At 33.6% G+C, this 24958-nt stretch overlaps 2 protein-coding genes and 1 non-coding gene across 7 annotated transcripts in view; 1 reads left to right on the forward strand and 2 right to left on the reverse strand.

The window, feature by feature from the left end:
* Positions 1–4220: 4220 nt before the first annotated feature.
* On the reverse strand, positions 4221–8443 carry LOC148845281 (large ribosomal subunit protein uL22y). The gene is made up of 7 exons (XM_088953747.1): positions 8372–8443; positions 8244–8280; positions 7975–8015; positions 5008–5238; positions 4810–4912; positions 4656–4723; positions 4221–4514 (listed from the first exon to the last, which is right to left on the reverse strand). Exons 1-7 carry the CDS (start codon positions 8372–8374, stop codon positions 4452–4454), a joined length of 546 nt encoding a protein of 181 aa, XP_088809873.1. The 5' UTR covers positions 8375–8443; the 3' UTR covers positions 4221–4451.
* LOC148845282 (small nucleolar RNA snoR74) lies at positions 7194–7324 on the reverse strand. The gene has a single exon (XR_016102636.1). It is a non-coding gene; the product is annotated as a small nucleolar RNA snoR74 (small nucleolar RNA).
* Positions 8444–22166: 13723 nt separating the features above from the next.
* LOC148845283 (plant/protein (DUF810)) overlaps positions 22167–24958 on the forward strand; it is a 162333-nt gene continuing 159541 nt past the window's right edge. For 2 of the 5 annotated variants that reach the window (XM_088954738.1, XM_088954742.1), the window contains exon 1: positions 22898–23127. The gene's annotated coding sequence lies outside the window, so the exon portion shown is untranslated. Of the gene's footprint in view, positions 22651–22748; positions 22796–22897; positions 23128–23243; positions 23288–24958 lie in introns of those variants that run through there. The other 3 variants (XM_088954741.1, XM_088954740.1, XM_088954739.1) reach the window with 3 other exon arrangements.

The raw sequence follows: 24958 nt of genomic DNA on the forward strand, positions 1-24958 counted from the left end.
TTTTCTCTACACAAAGCATAGAGCTCATCTATTGACTCAACCATTTACTCAGAACGGTTTTCTTTCATAGAAAAAGAAGTATAAGGTAATCCCTTGAGTAATCTATGGATTCCTAACCATGAAATCTAAGCAGCATGCCTTAGGAGTTTTTTTTTTTTTTGATAAATAATAGTTTTCAATTATCTTTCAATAAAAATGTTCTGAGTTTTATTGATAAAGATACAGAAAAGAGTATTACAAAGTGTTTTCACACATCATCAGGTAATTCCTCAAAGGTGGTTGTTAGCCTTGGTTAACCACCTCATCTAGGATCCTTTACATCTTCCTCCCTTTGGGGTATATGTCCTCAAAACATCCGATTTCTTAATGCCGCCTGATTTTTTAAACCATCTCCTAGTCCATTGGAAGATCTTGATACCCATGTAACAGTAGCCCTTAATTCCTTCATGATTTCTTTTATCTCCTTAATTACGTGCCTGTGCCTCCATGAGAAGGCCCCTTCTTCAGAGGGAAGAAGGGGTAAGCTTACTTCTTAGAATACCAACTTCTTCCACATGATTGAAAACTCTAGAAGAAGAAAAAACTCAATTAGGAGGTTCGTGGTGGAGTAGAATATCAAGGAGGGCACAGTGAGGTACTTAGAATTTTTTTTTTGAGGTACTTCTTAGAATTATATAAGGAAAGTTGGAAGAGGGGACCGAATCTGGATGGTATATGCAGGTAAATACCTACGTAAGAGCTGTTTGGCAGGTACAAATTTGGCGGAGGGAGTGGTACAAAGATAAGCTGATTTTTTGGGTTGTTCAACATTGCATCAATGGCTGGTTATGTATTTTGGTCTACCTCTTGGTGGCAACCATAGATCCTTAGTGTTTTGGAATCTAGCGGTGGCCTTGGTGGATAGGTTCTCTAAAAAGCTGGCTGGGTGGAAGAAGAATTCCATCTCACCAGGGGATGAATCACCTTAGTTAACTCATTTATTGTTTTGAGAATAAATAAAAAAGAAAATTCATCATATTCAAGATACAATCATGGTTGAAAGTTTCGATACGTATCAAGAGTTTTCCGATATGACCCTACAATGGATGTTTCGGGTCAGACCATGGTCCAAGGGGTAAGTAGGTCTTAAACCGATCATTCTGAAACAGATTAAAAAACTAAAAGAGGAAAAACAAGCCTCGGTACAGGCCAATATACCCCTATCAGTGGTTGTATCGATATTTTGAACTTTACAACACCAGGCGATGAGAAATCACTCAAAGGAAAACAAAAAACAAAAAAAACAAAATACCACCACACCCACCCACCAACAGACCTTCATTGCCTCTCCCAAATCAACTCAGCATACAACAAATAACTCAACATGGACCCACTCTCAACAGTAACTTCACCCAAACCGACCCACTTCAAAAAAATCACACCCTACCAAAAGAGTAAACCTAATTCCAATCCACTTCTTTTAAAACACTCCTTTCAGACATCCCTAGTGCTTATTTGGGCCATTAGTTATTTATTATCTTATTGGTATTTGGGAATTAAGTCTGAAATAATGGCTTATTTTTTAAGCCCAATTTTGCAACTTTTTTTAAGTACTTATACATGTTCAATTTTTTTCTTCTAAAATTATCCCTACTTGAATTTTAAAATACCACTTATAAAATTATCCCTAGTTGAATTTTATAAAAGTACTTTTAAGAAAACATTTTTATGAAATCACTTTTATAAAACTACTTTTATGAAAGTATTTTTACAAAAGTACTTTTACGAAAGTACTTTTAAGAAAGCAATTTATAAAAGTAAAAGTACTTTTATACAATACCTTTATGAAAGCACTTTTATAGAAGTACATAAAAGTGTTTTTGTAAAAATACTTATATAAAAGTGTTTTTGTAAAAATACTTATATAAAAGTGTTTTTGTAAAAATACTTATATAAAAGTGCTTTTGTAAAAATGCTTTCATAAAAATACCTTTATAAAAATTATTTCATAAAAGCACTTTTATAAAAGTACTTTCATAAAAGTATTTTTATAAAATTACTTTCACAAAAGTGTTTTTGTAAAAACATTTTCATAAAAGTGTTTATAAAAGTAATTTAATAAGAGTGATTTCAAAATGTATATTTTAAAATTTTAAAATAAAATGAAAGACACAATAGTCACAAATGCTTATTTAAGTGCTTATTAGAGAAAAAGATTACCAAACGCCCAATATAAAATAAGTTAAAATAAGCACCTGAAAAAGTTGAGTGCCAAATGCAAATAAGTGCTTATTTGAATAAGGCCCGGTTTGATGATTAAATACTTGTTAAAAAAAGTACTTGTTTCATAGGTACTTCTTAGAAGTACTTATTTTAACAATCACTTAAGGCTGTTTGGTAACCCACTTTTCAAATCACTTATTATGTTTTTAAATACTTATTGGGGTGGGAATGTTTGGTAAGCTACTTTCCCCATAAGTGCTTATATTGACACAAATGACAATTTTATCCATCACTTCACTCATACATATATACAATGCTTTTCACATGTTATACTATACATTTCAATTGATGGTCCACGTGGACTGCCATGTGGATCCAATTAATAATAATAATAATAATAATAATAATAATAATAACAACAACAACAACAACAATAATAATAATAATAATAATAAATAATCATAATAATAAAAAGTAATAATTATAAATAATAATAATAACTAATATTAACAATAAAAATAATCATAATCATATTATTATTATTATTATAAACAATAATAACTAATATTAACAATAATAATAATAATAATAATAATAATAATAATAAGACGATGAACAGGGGGGAGGCTATCGCTGCTGCAACTCCCCTATTCTACCTTCGAGCGACAGAGAGCGTCGACAACCTCTCCTTAGTCTTTCTCTCCCCCTCTCTCTCTCTCTCCTTTTCTTCTTCTTCTTCTCCTTCATTTTTGTTCTTCTATAACCACCGAACCACGAACAAGATATTGTTCATCTTCCTCTCCATAAGAGAACCAGCGGCGAATGAATGTCTCTCTTTCGGTTCTTTGACACCCGAACGGCGGCGGTGACCAGTTCCCTTTCTCCCTCTAATTTCATTCTATTATCCCATTCTCTCCATCTTTCCCTCTCTTCTTGTTCCCTATCCGTCCTCTTTTCTTGTCGATTAAGTCATAGTTCATCGCCATTGTTGACAATAATAGAGGCGCTGCAACGGTGGGATTCCCCCTTCATTTCTGCAATAACCCAGCGTGGAAGTTCCATCACCGAATAAAAGAATTCGATGGAGAGCCCACTTCATTTCTGTCCACCTCGGGATCATCCTCTGCCATTGGTGGGAATTTGAGAATCTGAAGTCAAGTTCAATGAAATCTCCTGTGACATCGATTCAAGAAGACGATGAACAGAAAGAAAATCTCCTTTTATCTCATTAGGAAAGAGAGGGGGATAATCAGGATTGGTAAGAGAGATTGAGAGAGGAAGAATGAAAGTAAACGTTGTGTTAATGTCAAGGGGAAGAAGATGATGAATAGTGCTTTTTGGGTACAAGAGTATTTTAGGCATTATAAAAATTTTTTAGGGACTAGTTCATCTTTTTTTTGGAGTACTTCAAGAAGTACATAAAAAAAAAAAAGCTAACTTGAAGTTAGTTTTTTAAAGTACTTTAAAAAAAAAGTACTTCCCCACTTTTTTACCAAACGCCCATTAGTACTTAAAAACCACTTAATGTATGGTCCCATGTCTTAAAATAAGTACTTCAAAGAAGTACTTGTTAAAGTACTTCTTTTAAGTGTTCTCAAACAAGGCCTAAACACTTGTTTAACTTAAGCACTCCCAAACATGGCCTTAATATATACGGATTTAGAAAAGATGGAAACATCACAAACAAGGGTTTAGACCAAATTAGGCAAGTGCTTGACAGAGCAACTATTCCCATCTCAATTTCTTGCACAAAAAAGACTAGATCTGGATTTAAAGGGGATAGTCTCTTGATCAGATTGACTTACCAAGTACATACGGCAATTTTCCCAATTTCCCCAATCTGAGTGGAGATCTCCCAAAATGGGCAAGGATGGAGATGATTCCGCCACCCCCACAGGGTCGGGGATGGGAAAATTTTCATCCTGTTAGAAGGGCCAGGGATGGGGAGTGGCTACCCGCCACGCCACGCCTCATTACCATTCCAAAGTACCAGAATGATATTCTTGAGCAACCATGAATTATGGGTAAAACGATCGCCCCACTTTTTACTGATCATTTAATATTTAACTATTTCATCATGGTCCAAAATTCCAATTAAGCAACCAAACCAGCAAAGTTTGTTTAATAACAAAAGTTCTCAATGCCTCTAAATAACAAAATTTGATCCACAAGAAACAAAATTTGTCCTTTAAAGTGAAGTTGAAACGATTAGTCACATCCTTCAGCAACGAACCCCTTTACCCCTCTGCTCAAGAAGCACTTCTTAGAGCTTGAGCCTTGTGGGGTTTCCTTGGAGCTAACTGAGTCTCAGGCTGCAAAACAAAAAGATCCAACAACAGGAAAATAATTAAATACAATGGTAGTCCTATTAAGACGCAACAAACCACACTATTCTTTCCCTATTCCTTTCATTAATGCTCTTGTTCTTCTAATAAACCAATAATAGTAGTTACCTCTTTCTTTACAGCTTCTTCCTTTTCGGACAAGATCAACTCAATGTGGCAGGGAGAAGACATGTAGGCTGCCATACAAAACAACAGTCACATTTAAAAGCCACTGACCAAAGTTAAAAGATGGTAGAATTTAATAACAATTCAACAAACTCACGGTTGATTCTCCCATGAGCTCGGTAAGTGCGGCGCCTCTGTTTCTGAGCCTGGTTCACCTGGATGTGGGAAATATATAATGAATCCACATCCAAACCTTTCACCTGGAAAAGAAAGAAGGGTGACATTAGAATTTAGATAGTTAACTAAAAATTTGAAAAAGAAAACGAAATCAATAACCAGCTAGAATCAAACATACATCTGCATTACTCTCAGCATTCTTAAGCAAATCCAGAATGAATCTGGCAGACTTAACAGGCCAACGTCCCTGTCCATTTGGATGACGGTTCTTTGCTTGAGCAGTTCGACCAACACCCCCACAGAAGCGTTGGAATGGAATGGCTTGCTTGTGGGCCAACACATCCTCCAAATACCTTTTAGCCTTGGCCAAAGGCAACTTCCTAATTGCATGGGCAGTCTCTCTAGTGTTCTGAGATGGCAAAGAATAGAGCATGAATTTAAGATTTTCAATTTGATAGAATCAAAAAATTGAAAATAAAACACAACAAATGCAAAAGGATGAACACGCATGCAGTGTTGGCCCTAGCAAAGATTACTAAAACACATCAAAGGAAAATGCATTTATTTTAATTTGTTGAAACAAAAATATAATCATGACCAAAACCAACTCTCCCTTCAAATAGCTGATTATCATCATTAATTTAGGTCATGTTTGGTTCAGCTCCCATTCTTACCCAAGATGAAATTTTAAGATGGAAAAGAATGAATAAAAATAGGAAAAATGAGAAAATATCGCTATGGACCAAACGCTTTTTCCTAAAAAAATGAACTTTTTTTGCAGCAAGAATGATAGTAAAATCGGTAACCTGTTAGATAAAAAATTTCATTCTCATTCATTTTTTCCATATTAAAAATAATAACATATAGTATACATACAACACTCAATAGCAAATATTTATCATGGAATCATGTGGGCCCAACATCAATAACACTATGGAAAATGACAAAAAACTTGAGAAGCTTTTGCACATTGTTTCATCACGAAAATATTAAAAAAAATTAAAAGAAGCAATATCTAACATCAATTGTGCATCTCCCTCCTCTTTCAATCCCCTCCAAAGAATGTGTTCATTAATAAAGTGATCTTTTTTGTATCAGCTGCCTACCTAAATTGGCAGTCTCAGAAAGAAGCCTATTCTCCGAATGTCACGTCCAACTGTATTTGGGAAGAATTCTGGGTATACAAGTCAAATAGAAACCTGAACTGACATATAGTTCAAATTTTTGTTATTAGCTCAATGTAACCAAAATTGTCTACACCTGATCTGACCTGAAACCATACTATATAAATTTATATTCTAGGCTTCTAGTTTTGCAAATTATGTTTGACATTGAGTTGGGCTAGCCCAGTTTCTGATTCAGTATTTAGATTAAAATTTTGATGTTTTTTCTGGGTTGATTGTTTTCTGCTAAGGAGGGGTGGGTGGGGTGGATTTTCTCTTTTTTTATATAGGGTGATCTCTGGTTACCTTCCTTGTATCATTCTCTTTTTCTTTTTAATAATTTTTATTTTATTGCCAAAAAAATGTAAATGAAAGAGAACTAAACATATCATTGGTTTATTTTGGTCTCATATTAACCACTAACTGCAATTTAAAACTCTTGAATTATGACCATTTGAAAATACGCATTTTAATGGAGAGATGCCATAAAATTTCAAGGCAGGAGCTTTTATCATTCAGATTTCAGATTACCAAAATCAGAAAAAGGGAAAAACTGGTTTATTGATCTGTTGTTTTCACACTTTCAGAGGCTTGGGGGTGCTGATTCTCGTTCTCCGCAAGAGAGATGAGTTGAAACTTAGGCCTTAGTTGCCCATTCTTTCTCATGCATTCTTGCCCATTCTTGCCCAGCGAACCAAGCATGGCCTTAGTTGCTGCTTATTTTCAGGGTTTCAACAAAGATATTGTACCATTATATGGTCATTTAAAACATTTTTCTGAGGAAGGGCATGTTAGAACCCCTATTGATGCAAAAACACCGTGTGCAATTTATATGCTACCACATTAGCATTAGTTCAGAACAAATAAAAGAATCGCCAACAAAGCATCATATAGTGTCATAGTGTAACATCATTTACTGAACCTTCGGAACCCTGAAGTTTACGAGAGATTCATTCACATGGGCAACAGGACCCTGCTTTTATCATCAGGTGTATAAATCAATACAATGCGAAATCAATTCTCAATGCCAGCGTCAGAAGTAATTCCTACAACTCCATCAGTCATAAGAAAAATACCCTCATGCAGTTCAATCAGCAGAGCAAACGTACTTATAAATCCAGCGATTCAATGTCAATCATCCTAATTAAAAGTTAATAGATGAACAATCAAAAATCACCAACAAAGTATCAAATAGTGTCTATAATGTACCATCATTTACTGAACCTTCTGTCATGAAAGATATAAACAGCGGTTCACCCAATAACAATGTAAATAATTTCCCTGAAGTTTACGAGAGATCCGTTCACATGGGCAACAGAACCCTGCTTTTATCATCAGGTGTATAAACCAATCCTTAACACCAGTGTCAGCAGTAATTTCTAGCAAAAGGATTCATTAACTAAATAAGTATGACAATTTATCAGCATAACAGTTGAAAATCAAATAAGGAGAAGAAAATGCTAATAGTCTAATACCACATAAGTATAGATACAACTCCATCGACCATGAAAAAATACCGTCACGTTCTCATACATCCAGACACTCAACCATCCAAATTATAAGTTAAAGAGATAGTCAAACAACACATTCCAACTATCTCTTGCAAGATAAGAAAACGTTGAGAAATAAAAGTTTTAATCCTACAACAAATAGATACAATCATCCCATTTATACTTTTGGCCTTTCGGACTCTAGCAACATGTCATCACCAATTGGATATTGAATAATGTCACAGTAGGAACCATCAAAAGAGAACCAATGGTGAAAAATAATAACCAGTTTTCCTATAACCCCAGATAATAAGCTAAGACCCACAATTCATTTCCATATGTTTACAAATATAACAATAACGACGCTAGTATTGCAAACAAAACCATGACTTTGTTTTGGTAAGCAAATAAAAACAATGACGGAGAATCATATCAAAGTTCACATCAACAAAAGAAAAGAAGAGACATGACAACAAGTTCAGATCAACACACCTTGAAATGAACTCTCAGATCCGAGCCCCTGGCCTTACAAGCTGCAAGATGAATGTCAAGAAACGAATCAGAAAACATGAATTAAAAACAATCGAAACCTGGACAAATTGCATTTCCAGCGAATAAAATTTACAAGCGACAAGAATATGAAGTAAAAAACTTTAGAGTGTGAGGGTGCAACGTAAAATGACTTAATGAAAGCATTTTGCAGTTCAATAGTACTTTGAAAGCAACTAGAAAACCAGAGAAAATGGCTTTTGGATGCTTACACTTGGTAGGGTTGTCCGGTTCCCTGGAATACTTCACCTAAAAGATAGAAAGAAAATTGGAAAGCTGAATAAGAAGATTTGAAGAATCATATACGAAGAACAAAGAAGATAAACACAGAATAAGCTACCATGACTGATCTGCTGCGAATGATATGAAACTGCAGCACGATGTGTCTTAGTCCCCAAACCAACCGAACTCCGAAAGGGCTTCTGCGGCTGCTTCAACCCTCTTAAACAATAAAGTGAAACCCTAACCCTACGATTGCATCAAATAGGGTTTCCAGCAAAATCGAACCGAACCGAATAACCGTACTGAAAATCCGATTAACCAAATAATCGATTCGGTATTTCAATATAACTCTTATAATAAAAGAGACAATTCAGCCTTTCAGCCTTTCAGGCTCTCTCTTTCGTCAATAAATCGAATTTTATTTTCCCGGATTTAATCGGACAGTGAAAACAAAAGAAATCCACCCAAATTTATTTCTATAAACGCAACATATGCAACCGCTCACGGATTAAATGCGTCGGATCCGATCCAATTGACCCGAACTGATTAGGGCGGTTCTGGACTTCTGGTTTCAAGAACTGAAACCTACGGATCGGTTCTGGGTTCTGACATAACATTCTGATTATTATTGGTTCGGAACCAGTTCCATCCAGTCCTGAACCGATCCAGACCTGCTCCAGTTATATTCATATAATACATAATATATAAAATAAATTAAATATAATTACATATAATATAATATATATTTATTTATTTATATAATATATATATATATTAAATGTATTTATTTATTTATTATAATCAGGTCCATCCGGTCAGACTCCATTATCCTGATAACAGATTAGTTAAGTTTTGGGTCTTAGAAATACAGACCTCATCGGGTCCAATTTGGTTCAAAACCTTCAAACTTTTCTATCGGATTGGTTCCGGGTACTAACCCAAACCCCGACCCATTGACAGCCCTAATTCTCTATCAAACTTTCTTTTAGTGGCATCTTTAAAGCACTCAATTAAAGCAAGTGATAACGCATAACCTTGACTTTCTTTAGCAAATATTATATTCACTTTTCTTTTGAGGGGATTGCTTAGATTTGTAACCTTGAGCTATAATACATATTTTAATATTTCTTTTTTTCAAAAATATTTCTTTAAAATTTTGAAAATGATAACCATAGTAAAAGAAACCTTTGAATAGTGAAAATCCAAAAGCAGAAAATGAATAAAGCCCATAGTAACATACCACACATGGAAAAAAAACAAAAAAATAACAAAAGCAAAAAAAAAAAAAAAAAAACATACCACACACACTTGAATAAAGCCCATAGTAAAAGAAACCTTTGAATATTGAAAATCCAAAAGCATAAAAAACCATAGTTATTGAATCGTCGTTGACCCGGACGGATGGACATTTCAGCATGGGAACCGTCCAGGCAATCGGTTTCGTTTTACCCCAATCCCGGTCCCTAGCCAAAAATCGTTGAATTGGTCAACGACCCATTGACCCAAGTTGTCGAACTGCCAACCCGTTAACCTTTTCAATGGTTTTTTGCCATTTTTTACTTTTAATTGGGAATCATCGAGGTAATCGGTTATGTTTTATCCCAATCTTAGTCCCTAGCCAAAAACCGTTGAATCAAGTAATGACCCATTGACCTGGACTGTCGAACCATCAACTCGTGAACCCGTTCGATAGTTTTTTGCCATTTTTATTTTTTTAATTTTTGTTGTCAAAACGGGTCGTCCATTCAAATTGGATGTTCAAACCATCAACTCGAAAATCGGTGGCCAAAACGGTTCCATTTTCGAATCATATGAGTCACACGCTCGAATGACATAACACATATGATATTGCTTAATGGACCTCACACACTCAATTTTTTGCCTGTAATTTTTGTTGCCAAAACGGGTCATCCGTTTGAACTAGACGGTTGAACCGCCATTTATTTATTTATTTTTAATTGGTAACCATCTAGGAAACCGGTTTCATTTTACCCCAATCCCAACCCTTGGCAAAAAATCATTGAATCAATCAACAACCCATTGACCCGAGCGGTCAAACTGTTAACCCGTTGACCTGTTCAATGGTTTTGGCCTTTTTTATTCTTTTAATTTTTGTTGTCAAAACGGGTCGTTCATTCGAACTGGACAATCAAACCGCCAACCCAAAAACTAATGGCTAGAATGGTTCCATTTTCGGGTCGTATGTGTCACATGCTCAAATGACATAACACATATGATACTACTTAATGGACCTCAAACACTTTTTTGCCTATAATTTTTGTTGTCAGAATGGGTCGCCCGTTTGAACCGGACAGTCAAACCATCGACCCGAAAATTGGTGACAAGAACGGTTCCATAATTTTTTGCCTGTAATTTTTGTTGTCAAAATTGGTCGTCCATTCGAACTGGACAGTCGATGGCAAATAAGATATACAAAGTTTCTTATGTTTGTTGGATCAAACCTTCAACATCTGAAATTCACTATTTTTACTATTTTACTCCTAAATTAGACTATTTGGTAATTTTGAGTTCAACTTGTACTATTTCATAAAATAAATTATTAAGTTCAAAATAATATTGAATAATATGAATAAATTATAAAAATAAAAAATAATTTATTAAAATAAGAAAAAAAACAATGGACGACAAGAGTTGTAGCGGCGTCCATAAATGACGGAGGAGTTGCAGCAATGAGAATTGAAGCAGAGGAGTCACTTGCTTAAGACACTTGTCGCTGCTGGTTCGTCGAACTCACTTGTTGAAGGAGTTCGTGGATGGTGAGAATTACAGCGAAGGAGTCACTTGCTTAAGACACTTGTCGCCGCTGGTTTGCCGAAGTCACTTGCAGCGGAGGAGTCGCTGCCGTTGGTTCGCCAAAGTCACTTGCGGCAGAGGAGTCATCGACGTTGGTTCGCCGAAGAAGAAGAAGAAGAAGAAGAAAGAAGAAAGAAGAGAGAGAGAGAGAGAGAGAGAGAGAGAGAGAGAAAGAAGGTCGGAACTCGCCGTTGCTAGTTCATCGAAGGAGTCACTTGTTGTCGCTAGTTCGCCGCTACGTCAAGTGGAGAAGATGAACGATGAGAGGAAGAAATGCAAGCATGTTTTTAAGGGTATTTTGGACTTTGAGCCAGGTCTGAAACACATCTGAATGCATTCAGCGCCTTGCCCAAGTCATATTATTTTTAGATCTAAAAATAATTTTCAGACCCAAATTCAGATATACCTCCAAACACCTCTGACGTCTGAAGAGCAACATTTCTATACTTCAGAGGTCTGAAAAGTGTTATCAAACGCCACCGAAGAGCTTGTTCATTTCCTTTTAACTCTTAGGTGGCGTTTGATAAATCTGAAATCTAAATTATGAAAAGTTAAAAAGATATTATTTGTGTCTAAAATCAAAGAAGCATAGGTGCTTTTCTACTTTTTAGAGGCTATGAATCCATAAATTTGTTTGTGTTTGATCAACCCTTTACCACCTAAAATTCATTGATTTTACTATTTTACCCCTAGAACTACTATTTAGAAATCATTAAAATTAAAAAATAATTAATGATTGTAAGAATATTAAAATAATTAATAATTAATAATTAGTAATTAATAACTTATTATTATTATTATTATTATTACTTGCTTACCTCTTGAGAGAGAGAGAGAGAATCGTCGCCGTTGCAAGTTGTAGCGGCAGTGGTGGGAAGATAGGGGGGAGAGTGAGAGAGAGGGAGAGAGAACCGCCGTTGCTGCAAGTTACAGCAGTGATGGCGGGAAGACTGGGAGAGAGAGAGAGAGAACCATCGTTGTTGATTGTTACAACAGCGGTGTCAAGAAGATAATAGAGAGAGAGAGAGATCGAATGGGATATGGGTATTTTTTGACTTTATGCCACACCAGAAACGCATCAAGTGACGGGCCTGAATCTTAAAATTTCATATCTAAAAAAACTTTTCAAATCATATTTCAAATGCAACACCAAATAAGCATTGCATCTGAAAAGCATATATTTCAGGCATTAGACATCAGATGTCAAGCACCACCTTACCTCTTAAGAGGAATCTTTTAACTTTAAGAGAAAAACGGGTGTTCGTTTCCCCTTAGTTGTGATGTTGCAATGCAATTGTTGAAAGTCTAAGCATTGGTAGTGGTAATGTTTTATAGAATGTTTCCAACTTAACATTTTTACTTTGTATATAGTATAATACATTTTTCTAGCAAAATTATGCATGTTCAATTTTAGGCTCTTTGTATTGCTGATGGATATTCAGATTTTAGAATCATTTTTGTGAATGTGTCTTTATTGTTTTCTTCTTCTCAACTTAAGAAAACTTAGATACATCAAATGGCAAGGCCAGGAATTTTCTTTATTTTGGGGGGTGAGGGGGGTGGGGGTGGGGGCAAAGCAAGTTATTATAACTTTTTTTTGGCTTATGGTAATGAAAAAGTTATATTAAGTTAATTATATTGTAGGGATTTGCAACTTGAACAACACAAGTAGAGTAGGAATGGCAACAGGTAGGGTACCCGTGCAAATTGCCCTACCCATTCCCGAGCCCGCCTATGTATCCTTGATTGCAAACCCGTCTAACTTATCCTCTCAATATCCCAAACATGTCCCGTCCCAAACCTGTTAAACCCTTTGACCAAAGGTTTTCTAAAAAAAAAAAAATTCTTAAAGCTTATAGTGTGACTTGAACCCAAATCAATTAATAATAAAGTCAATTCTATTAACAATACTTTTAGCCACTAAGGCATCTCACCTTTTGTGTTATTTAATGAAATAAAATAATTTTATTAACTTTTGTGTTCATCAAAACAATCAATACATGTATATGATTAACAAATCCAACTAAAAATTAAAAGAAATAATATTTAAAATTAGCATCTTATAATTAAATAAAATGAACAATCTATCAAATCCAAATTTACATCAAATAATGATTTTAATCCCAAGAAATTTATACAAATAAAATATTAATAATAGAATAATTATCAAAGTACTTAAAATTTATAAATTTGTGCATGATATATAATATAATAGGTTCACATTTATGCATCCCGGGTATTGGTTATCGGATACCCTAAAGTCAAAACCCAAACCTTATAGGGTTTTGTTCTAAATTCCCAAACCCTATAGGGTTTTGATAAACGGGTCCTATTAGGGTCGGGACGGGTCCGATTAGGGTCGAATACCCAAAAATTCCCGCGAAATAGCCATCCCTAACTAGAGTGAGGGAGGGAGGAAGGACACACACATAATTACTTATCCCTTTTGCCTTTTGGCAAAAACAATAAAATGAGATAGGGGTAGAGGTGGTAAGGTTTGGAGAAAAAATAGGCTGAGAGGGTTGACCCTAAAACTTGGGCTTAAGGCCTGAGCCTGAGGTCAAGCCCAATTTTCCCAACCTAAGCGCAGTTTGCATTGTAATTTGATGCACTCACTCTGGGCTCGGGCTATGGTTAGTCAATGAACCCATTCCGAAATTATCTATACTACTTTAAAAAGCACGAATGACATCAATGATATTTCTGGAATTTTCTAAGGACAAAATTTACCCATCTATTTTTAAATTTATTGATAAAAAATGAGGGTAAATAGGGTAATCAGTTCTTGATATTAAATACGTTGAAAAGAGATAATTTTAAGATATTCAATGCATTCAATTCTCTCTCATTAAATCCAATGTTCAAATTATTAACTTGCATTCATGCTGAGTGAATCATATATTTAACTCATTTTTCTTTTTTCTCATCATTAAGTTCTATTAATTAAATTCATACTTAATAAAATAATAATTTCAATACGTAAAAGCTTATACATTTAAATTTTAAAATCTACCTAGCAAAAATAGTGTTTTCATCTAGGTGGTGGTAAGAAATTAATCATTTTGGGTCAAATGGGTTAATTCATGTTGCCACGATTAAATAATAAAATTGAAAAAAATAAATAAAATGAAAAAATTAGAAATTAAAAAATTGGGAACATTTTTAACATACATATTAAACAATAAGTATGATAAATAAGAAATGTTTTTATTAATGATGGAAATGGAATGTAAAATTTAAAACCAAATGGAAATAAAAATATTTCCCTATTCTCTCTCATTAAATCCTATATTTAAGATATATTTTCTCATCATTAAATTATTGTAATTAAATCCATAATATTAATTTTAATAGTTTAATGTCAACTTAGAAATCAAACTATTTTTCTTCTTGGATGGTGGGTTAGTACCATAAATAAACAAAAATTAAGTGTGATAAGTAAAACAAATTTATACAGTGTAAACGAAATATATAATTTAAAGGAAAATTATAGTCAAAGTCAATTGTGCATTTAAAATTAGGTTGCAGGTTGGTAAAAAAACCAACAGAACTCTCACAACTTGCTCTACATTTCAAATTATAAAAACCCCCACCATGTCATCGGATGCTTATGTGGTTGTTGACAACATGGGACTCTTAGTCCATGCTAGACACAACAAAAAGCCTATACCGAAAATAGGTTTTCAATTTCTTTGTCACTCCCTTTGTCTTTTAATCTCCCTCCCTTCTCTCTTACTCTCACAGTCATCTCTCTATCTCCTACTCCCTCTATCTCCTCTACTTTCTCAGCTTCGGTATATAGCCAAATCACTCTCTCTCTCCCTCTTTCTCTCTATCGTCTCCCTCAATCTCTCTCATTTTTCTCCCTTACTTTCCCTTACAGTCAATATCTCATTTTCCCTCAATCTCTATCATTCTCTAGTTGGTGTAAATTTCATAGCCAACAGTTTCTTGTGAATTTTTATCAAATTGGTGTAATTATTTTTGAACCATATCAAGTTGGTCTCATGTTCTTTCATACGATCTAATTAATACCACATAAGTGTGTAAGAAGCCTCCATTAATCATGGGAACTTAATGTCAACTTTAATATTGTCCACAAGCATGGTTTGGATCATTATTCGAGTGCTCATCGATTTAGTGCAACAAGAAGTTTGTGTTTAGACTTACAAGAGTGTACTCGATTGCCTATTTTTCCATAATAAGTATAAAAGTGCAGAAAGCATTCATACTGTAACTTCATCATGATGGTGCATCCATTTAACAATGTGTAAGGGATCTTAGACAACAAGTGATCCTTGACCTCCATTTAAATTTTAATACAAGCAAATTTGCTCCAACAACCAACCTCTTGATTCATATGATCGTCCGAGAGATGACGTGATATGTTTCACAACATTTATAGTAAAATATTCAACAGGAGGCTAATAAGATAAACAAAAAGGTCAAATTTCGAAAGAGTATAGTCTTTTGGCTTAGTATCTAGTGCAACCTTCTGCGTGATGGTCATATCATTACCAAACAACAAAGGCCCCATGTCTAATATTTAACCCAATTTGAAAGTAGTTGAGAATTTAACATGAAAAGAACCTAACTCCAAAATCTAGGATAGTTGTATTCCCAAGTTTCCAGACCTCAACCTAACATCTTCCGAGGGCCAAGAACTCTAACGAATCGATCTATTTTTACTGTGAAAATTAAGGATCGTCATCCTTCTTTGTTTGGTAAGGCATCATCCTTTGTGGTTGTAATTGGGTCTAGGGTTTAGGTAATTGTAATGTTGATAGATAATGGAGAATTTCTTCATCCTCCATTAAAAAAAAATGGAGACAAGGGGAAAGAACAAGACAAGAAGAAGGACAAAAAACCTTATCGTCACACCAAGAGAAACATGCACAACAATAGGAGGAAGAGTTGATAAAAACCAAAGACAAATTTTCCAATTTTCATTAATATATTAATATATATTAACATATTTATATATACATTATACAATATTTAATATCATATATTAATAATTTAATATATACATATTTCGATTAATTCAATATTTTGGTTAACTAAATTTCCAAACTTGAATGTTGGAACCAAAATAAAAAATTTTGCTTTAGTTTTTAGTTTTAATTGAGCGATACTCACCCCTAGGAACATCTCTTGTATTTTATATCGTTGATATTAATGATATGCAAATGGGTGAACATGGCTAACAATGTGTTGTGGTCAGTCTTTCTTAGTAAGATGTTGAGGGAGATATGGATTTTGGTTTTTTAATTGAATTATATGGGATAAAATAGGGGTGTTCATTGGACCAAGTGAAATTTAAATTTTCAACTTGGTTTGGTGAGGTATGAAAAATTTTTAATTTTTTTTAAGGTTTTGATCTAGTTTTTTGAATTTTAGAAACTAAACCAAACCGTAAAACAAATAAATAAAAAATTAAACTAAAACCAAATTAATGAAAAACTAAAATAAACAACCCAAAATGTTTGGTTAAAACCAAATTTCAATAATATATTGATATATAGTAAATTTTGGTTGATTTAGTTTTCTTAGTTAATTGAATTTCCAAAGTTTAAAGTAAAAAATGAAACCAAATTTTCGAGTTCATTGTTGTAGTTTTAATCGAACAATGCTCACCCCTAGTAACATCTATTGTACTTTATATCTTTGATATTGCTGGTGTGTAGTTGGGTGAACATGGTGTTGTGGTTATCAAATCTGGACTCCAAGCAATATTTGTCCTTATCATCTTACATAATTACAATAATCAAGTTTAAATCACTTGGATCAAATATATAATGGATTATCCTATCAAATTCGTACATGTATAGTAAGAGTTTCATGAAGATATAGGTTTTGGCTTCTCATTCGAATAATATGGGATAAAAATAGGGTTGTTCATTGGAAAAAATCAAATTGAAATTTGCATTTTGGCTTGTTATGATATGATAAAATTTAAAATTTTGGTTTATCATTTCGATCTTGTTTTTTGAATTTTATAAACCAAACCAAATCGTAAACCAAATTATACATTTGATATTTAAATTATATATTTATGAACATTTCAGTTTGATACTTGAATTATACTAACAATTGTACACTTGCTTTGTACATGGCAATTTTGGATGATGATGATGATAGTAATAAGGTGAGTTAATTTTTTTTTTTTTTACATTTTTTTATTCCTGTGTATAAAAATAATATTGATGCTAGCTAAGATTGTATAATAAGAAATAGACCATCAACAACTAAAAATTCAAAGGTTCATATGTTGGTGGTGGAATTGATGCATAGATCAAAAATGGAGGAGGATATGGGTTATACAGTGCTTGGAGAATCTTATCTCACACCAACAACGTTCTATAAATCTTTGATGAGGGCAATGGATTATGTAGGAAAAATTGCAAACTTCACTTGACTAAACCTTTTCCTTGGGAAGGTGGGCAACACCACAAGATGGTAATCATGAATCCGCATGTAATCCTCAGTTGGGTTTATTACTTTCATCACCTTATCTACCAAAAATCTTGTTAATAGACACATATGCATGACACAGATCCCAACCGAAATAGGTGCCATGGTTAGGCGAGATTGACAACCTATAAGGGAATGATGGCCAAAGATGTTGCTTGAATAATCCATGATAGAACTCATTCTAAATATCACATGGCAAAAACATGGGAATAAAATGAAACTTCTAATTGCGCCACATTGATTTGAGTTTTCAAGCAACAATTGTAAACAACTTCGACTTCGAGTGAAAAGCCATCATTGAGTTGCGAAACAAGTGTTTCATTGTCCCACTCAAAACACCATTTTTTGTTCATATAATCATGTTGATACTGCAAAGGCAATTGGTTCACAGTAGTTATTCTTCTCCCCTACACAATAGAAGTCCAATGTTGCATAATCGTTGTCACCATCATCATCATCACAGTTGAAATCTAAGTTTACCCCAACCATGGTCATTATCCTTGACAACAATGTCTAATCGATTTTTGGAAAATCTACTCTAGATGAAATGAGACTAAATAATTTTGCACAAGATTTTGACAACATATTTCCCACACACATGCACAAAAATCTACACTTGAATGAAAAAAAAAAATCCAATTTTGTAGCTAAACTAGTATGGGTACGTATTAAGGATTTTTATATGGGTATGAGACAATTTTTGTTTTATTATCAATGAGTGTTACATGTAAAAGAAAAAACAAAAAAGAGGATTTGTCTATTTTGATTTTTATACAAATAAGAAACAAACTTAAATGATGACCTAGTAATAAGGAAGATAAAAAGAGGTGATGGTTCTGGTAGTGGTGTGAATAGTTAGGATGGACTAGTGGTGAGCAAATGGATATGCTCTATTTGAAATAAAATAGAACCAACCTTTAAGTGCCCCTTCCTAATCTGTTATTTGGTAGGGTTTGGTTATAAATTTTGGGAACCAAAACCCCCACCAAACCGATATTAGGGTCTAGGAGTTTACCCTATCTAAACCAGCCTAGAAAACCAACATTGGTTAGCCTTGGTGGTATCGACCTTGGAACCGAATTCATAGATATAAACTCCAAAATAATTTTAGGACATGAAAGTTTGAATGCAAGCACCAACCTATATTTATACTATTATTAAAAGTGTGAATGACAATATATAACTTTTGTTTCACTATATTTGTCTCGCTGATTTCAAGGATAAAAATGTAATTTGAACAACCACTTTTCTCTACATTCAAATCCCTCTCATTAAGTCTTATGTTTAAAATATTAATTCATATTAAAATTTATTGAATCCTATTCTTGACTAAATGCCCCTATTTTTGAATTTTGTCCCTCTCTAAATATAATGTCACAAAATGTAATTTGAACTATTACATCTCTCCTCACTCAATTATCATGCATGAAGTCTTATATTTAGGCTATTAATTCAACCTTTTGGTCAGATGTATTAACCTTAGATCATTGTCATCATCATCCATGCCTTATCCCAACTTTATGGGGCAGATGTGTCAACCCTAGATGTCATAATTAAAAAGATGAAAACATTTAAAAGTATACAAAATATAAAAAAAATTATAGAAAACATTTAGGTACATCTCTAATATTGTATATTCATCATATTAAACAAAAAGTAAGTATGACAAACCTAAACAAAATTTTCAAATATAGAAATGTAAATTCAAAATCAACCTAAAATGGAGTTGGTTTTCTTATTTGGTGGAAAATTAACAATTGAGCCTTTTGGTCAAAACCCTAAATTATCATCATCCATGCATTATCTCAACTTTATGGGGTAAATGTGTCAACCCTAAATGTCATAATTAAAAAGAAGAAAGCGTATAAAAATATAAAATGTATGAAAAATTTTTCTAGAAAACATTTGGGTACTTCTCCAATACCATATATTCATTATACTAAATAAAAAATAGTGTAACCAATAAGAACAAATTTTATCCATATAGAAATATAAAAAAAAAATTTAGAAATATATTATTCACTATCATCATCATCAAAAAATATCATGTGTAATGTGCACATTTACTAGTGATTACAAAAACCATAGTCTCACTTAACCATTGAGTCACTTGAGTGATTTGGTCATTTTTCTTTAACTTAGTATTTGAATGTGTATAGTATGTAATGTACAAGGTAGTATTTATAAAATTTAAATTATAATGACAAGTTGTGAACTATGTGTTAGTAATGTATGGTAAAGATGAAAGGGTAAATTTGTAAAAAAGGATGGGAGGTCGTTGACTTATTAAGGGCTAATTTTGAAAAAAAAAAATCATGGATGAAACACCTTAAAAGAGAAAGCATGAAACTCTCTTTTATTATATGTTAATGAATCTGATGTAACTTTTATGGCCTATATAAGAACTAAGGAAAGTATATATTATTATTATTATTATTATTATTATTATTATTATTATTATTATTATAAAAATCAAGTTTTAAACAACAAGTTCCATTTGGGGGGTGTTAAGAAATAACATTTTCCATCGGTGGGCCCTAAATCAACCATGGAAACACCAAGGCCAGAAACTGACCTTGAAACCGATCTTGACAAGGTAGGTTCCTATTCTAAGAGCCTAGAACCAACCCTTGTAGGGTAGGTAGGTTTTACCTTGCAACCAAATTGAACCAACCCATGTTCATTCCTAGGAAATATGGATGTGTTCTTCAATGGTATCGTTGCTTTTCTTTTACTAATTGTAACTTGATCAATTGACAACTATATTCATATTATACAAAAATAAGTGTGAGAAATGGAGTTGTTTTTCCTATTTGGTGGGGGAATTAACAATTCTACATTTTGGTCAAAACCCTAGATCATCATCATTACCATCATCCATGACTTGTCTCAACTTTATGGAATAAATGTGTCAATCCTATATGTCCTAATTAAAAAGATGAAAACATACACAAGTATAAAAAAATATGAAAAGATTTGTAGAAAACATTTGGGTATTACTCTAATATTGTATATTCATCATATTAAACAAAAATAAATATGACAAATAAGAACAATTTTTATCAACATAGAAATATAAAAAAATTATAGAAAATTTTAGAAACATATTATTTACCACCACCACCACCACCATCATCATCAAAAAGTACCATGTGGAATGTGCACACTTACTAGTGGTTACAAAAACCATGGTCTCACTTGTTCATTTTGGATTGGGTCTAATCCAATCAATTGAATATTTTGGCCCATTTTGGACCAGTCCAATTCAATGTATGGACAATCTAATCTGTTCAATTTTGTTTTAATTTAGATTGGTTTTATACCCAAACTGGGTCCATTGACACTTATATTCTTATCTTCTATCAATGGATGGGATATTGGCTCAGTCCAATCTAATCCAATATAAATTCATTACAGATGGACCAGGTCCAATCCAATCAAATAAATACTTTAGAACATTAAGTCTAGATTTCTTCAATTCAATATGTTTGGTTGATTCGTCCAATCCATCCAAATTGATTTTGGGTTGGTCTGTCAAATCCAATCCAAAATCGGTCCATTGACACCCATGTTTTTAAGCATACAACATCGAATGAGAAATTACAACCGGTGAAGTTTAGCAGTCTCTAAGAAAACTTTGTACAAGACAATAATACTTTAATTAAGAGAGACAATATAAATGTGTTATGGTGTGCAAAAACGTCTTGGTTTAAACTTGTTTTATATATTATAAAATGTTACTCTGAAATTTTTTAAGTTTTTATGAGGAGGCTTTTATCCAATCACGATTTTCAATCATGTTTTTGAATGGGCACAGTCTATCAAGTGACAATTGTTTGATTAAAGAAAAGGATCAATGGACATTGTTCAACATTTCCCATGTGTGAGCAAAGTGCATCTTTAAATTGCTTAGTTGCATTGTACACCCGAAAATCGCTTTTTGGTTAAAAACCGTTGATTTGATTAGTGAGTTACCGTACAACAATTTTTGGCCATTTTTTTAATTTTTTTTTGTTAAAACGGGCCATCCATTCAATCTGAACGATTAGACGGTTCAACCCCAAAACTGGACCCGAGCGGTTCATTGTCCAATTCGGTTTTAAAACCTTCGATTATATTCTTCCTCCCCGGAAGTGTAAGTAGTAGTCTCAACGAACTCAGAAAAGTCATAACCTTTCAACATGGTACAAGGTATGGAAAAGAAAAAATCATTTTTTTCGGAAAATTATTATAACTCTATATAATCAATCACGCAAACATCCAAAAAATTTAATTCAAAGAAATTAGATCTCAACAAAATCCTTTACACAAAATCAACTATTGCCTTTATTCCATAGTTAAAAATCACAGCGAGTCCATTTATTTCTATTCTTCTCCCTGAAATTTCTTAAAACAAATACTTTCACAAGGTTCAGCCTTGAAAGCCGTCTAATTCATTTATTACAGAGCGCGGCTACGCGAGAGTTCTCAACTTTTAGGCTGCGTTTGGGAGTGCTTTCTCAACAGGGCTTGCCCGACGCTTTCCACCCGCGTTTAATTTTCTGTATTTTATCAAAGAAAAAAGAAAAGAATCAAAATGACATCACTGCCCTTCTTTATTGGGAAAGCCATGTTGACTATTCTTCACAGACACAGATCTCTTCTTCTCTTACAGGTTACAGCAACATACCCAGACTCGAGCTCACCTCGCCGGTCGGCAAGTAATCTTTTTTATCTGCTGGAGTCTTGCTGGTAGTCCGACGAGTTTTAAGCAGGCTTTTGTCTGTCCTGAAGCTCCATGTTTTATGTATTTATCATTTCAAGAGCTCTTGGGCTTTGGAGAACGAAAACAGAGCTTCTCAATCTCTTGCCCATCTGAGCTTTAAAAAGAGGAGCTTTGAAGGTTGTTTTTGAAAAGAACAGAAAGGGTAAGAAATTATGGACGGAAGGAAGAAAACAAACGTGAAGATATTTGTTTTCTCTCCACCAATTCGGATTCAGAAAACAGATTATGTGTGCATTCTTCTTTATATATATTCTCTCTCTTTTTAAAGCTTTTTAGATCAGGATTTGAAAGCTTTTTAGGGTGAGTGAGAGACCCACCAAAACAGCAGTCGATACGTTCAATTGGTAAGCAATTAACTGGTATTCAATTATTCAATGAGTCTCAATCAATTCACATGGATCGCAGGAAGCTTCATACATCTCAGACTGTTTTTACTTTTTAGGGCTTGGCTTGACTGTTCGGAAAAATTGCTTGGAGTCGTGGACATTGGTACGGGTTCGGGGTTAAAGAGTAATTGCAATCAATATTTTCTAACATGTCATGGGCAGAAAGCATAGGCTATTTTTTCCAAACACCCAATCCAATTCAGGCACCATGTCTTTTCGGTACCATAAAAATTGGCTATTTTATTTTACCATGCCCGATTTTTTTACCAATAAAATAAAAATATAAAAATACAAAACCAAGTCCGATTTCGACACAGCTCAAATCTCGGCCTTACCTAGATCTTCTCTGTTGGATTTCTGCTTCTTTGTAGCTTTCCTTCCCCCCATTTTCTTCCGTTTCATCATTTCGCTTCTGAGCAAAGTCTCTAGTTAGAGGTGCCGTATTTTTAGTTTTAGCTACTGATCCTAATAATTGGTGCAATGAATATCTTATCTGTCATAATTAGTTTCGTGCTTCCGTTCAAACTATACTGATTTGGTTGCATTTGCAGTGTTTTGGTTGATCTCATGGTAATTAAGTGCTGCGCAGTCTAAGGTGTCTTTTTTAATTGTTTCATTGTTTGATTCGGATTCAAGATTGTTAATTGTTGTTCAATTGGTTGATTCAAGTAAAGATTTCTCTGTAATTTGGATCGTTCTTTTACTGGGACATGAGGCTCGTGGTTGTTCTTTTGAATTGATGATGATTCTGTTTCTTCTGAGTTTTTTTTTTTTTGTTCTGTTTTGTATGACTAATTCTCTGATAACCGCAATGCTGCTTTATTCCCTGGAATGCTGAGTTTAGTATGGAGATATGCTGTTGAACACTGAATACTGGTTGAAGATGCAACTGAAATCAGAAGATGTATTAACTTGGCTCGCCTTACATTGTAGTCAGATATGATATCCTTAGTGAGGAACAAAACACTATAGGCACTTAAAAAGAAAATGGATGAAAAGCCACTCAATTGTACAGTTAAGTCACAGAGCTACAATGTTTGCTTGATGATACAGTATGATAAATTTAGTTGTGCAACAAGATTTTGCAGTGTAAAGGCAGACTTACAATGGAAAACTGTCTTACAAGTCTAATGACCAGAATACCCCTTCTTAAGTAATTTATATTAAATGGACAGACCTACCCTGCTGCTCACTCTATTCCTTATACATTTATATCTCTAACAGAAAGAATTTCAACATAAGATGAATTGATATCAATTTGTGATTGTAATTTGTAAGGATATTTTGAAGCATTGGCATATACTCTTGTGTCTTGAGGGTGTATATAGAAAAATGAAATATGTTGGATTAGATTTTTTCTAATGGTAACTGGAATATACTTATTGTGATTCTTTCCACTTTCTTAACCACTTTTCATCCAAACTTCATCTCTGTCAATGTGAAATATTTTTGCACTAGTATTTTCCTTTAATCACATCCATTGTACTTCTTTCTTCATTGTTTTACTAGTATATGTATTAATCAGTAAATCAAAGTTATGCTAATTTGTTGCGTTTGAAAGTTTTTTGGTGGAAGATGAATGATCTGATGCATTTATTTCGAATTTTTTGCTGCTGTATTTTATTTTATTTTAATTTTATGGTTTTCTATGTTCTTTATGGATCATGTATTGCTTTTCAAGATATTCTGGTTGGTGACTTGTTAACTGATATATTTCTGTTTGTGCCTGGATGAATTTATTTTACTGTTGTATGAGATTTAAGGCACTGTTATTCATTACTAACATTTCTTATTGTAATACAAGTTCATTATATTATATATGCAAAAATATGTATGTTAAGAAAGAATAAGCTTGATAATAGAGACAAATAGTCATATACCTTAGTGTCAACCAAGATTTCACTTGAAGCAATTGTAAGCTATGCAACAAAAGTCCCTATATGCTGAAGAGGATGTTGGCCCCTTGCAATGGATATACTCTACTACTGTGATGAAGGGTTCTAGAGGTTAAAAGAAATGAAAAGCTCTGTTGGGTTGTCGTTTGGGTGGGTGTGTCTTTGGTGTTTGTGTGGTTGTTTTCTGCTGGGAGCTATGTTACATGGACATGGTCATGGTAAGGCCTTTGACACAGAACGTGCAGTAAAAGTGGAACTGTCTGACATGGACACTTCAACATTAGCACCAATTTGGATGTGTCCATGCAACATAGGTTGGGAGTCCATGCAGGTGGTGCCATGGCAGGCTTATTGGAGGTTGGGTGGTTTCT

Source organism: Nelumbo lutea, chromosome 7 (genome assembly GCF_056320005.1).
Source record: "Nelumbo lutea isolate HS-2025 chromosome 7, American lotus-T2T, whole genome shotgun sequence".
In the NCBI taxonomy this organism is placed as follows: domain Eukaryota; kingdom Viridiplantae; phylum Streptophyta; class Magnoliopsida; order Proteales; family Nelumbonaceae; genus Nelumbo; species Nelumbo lutea.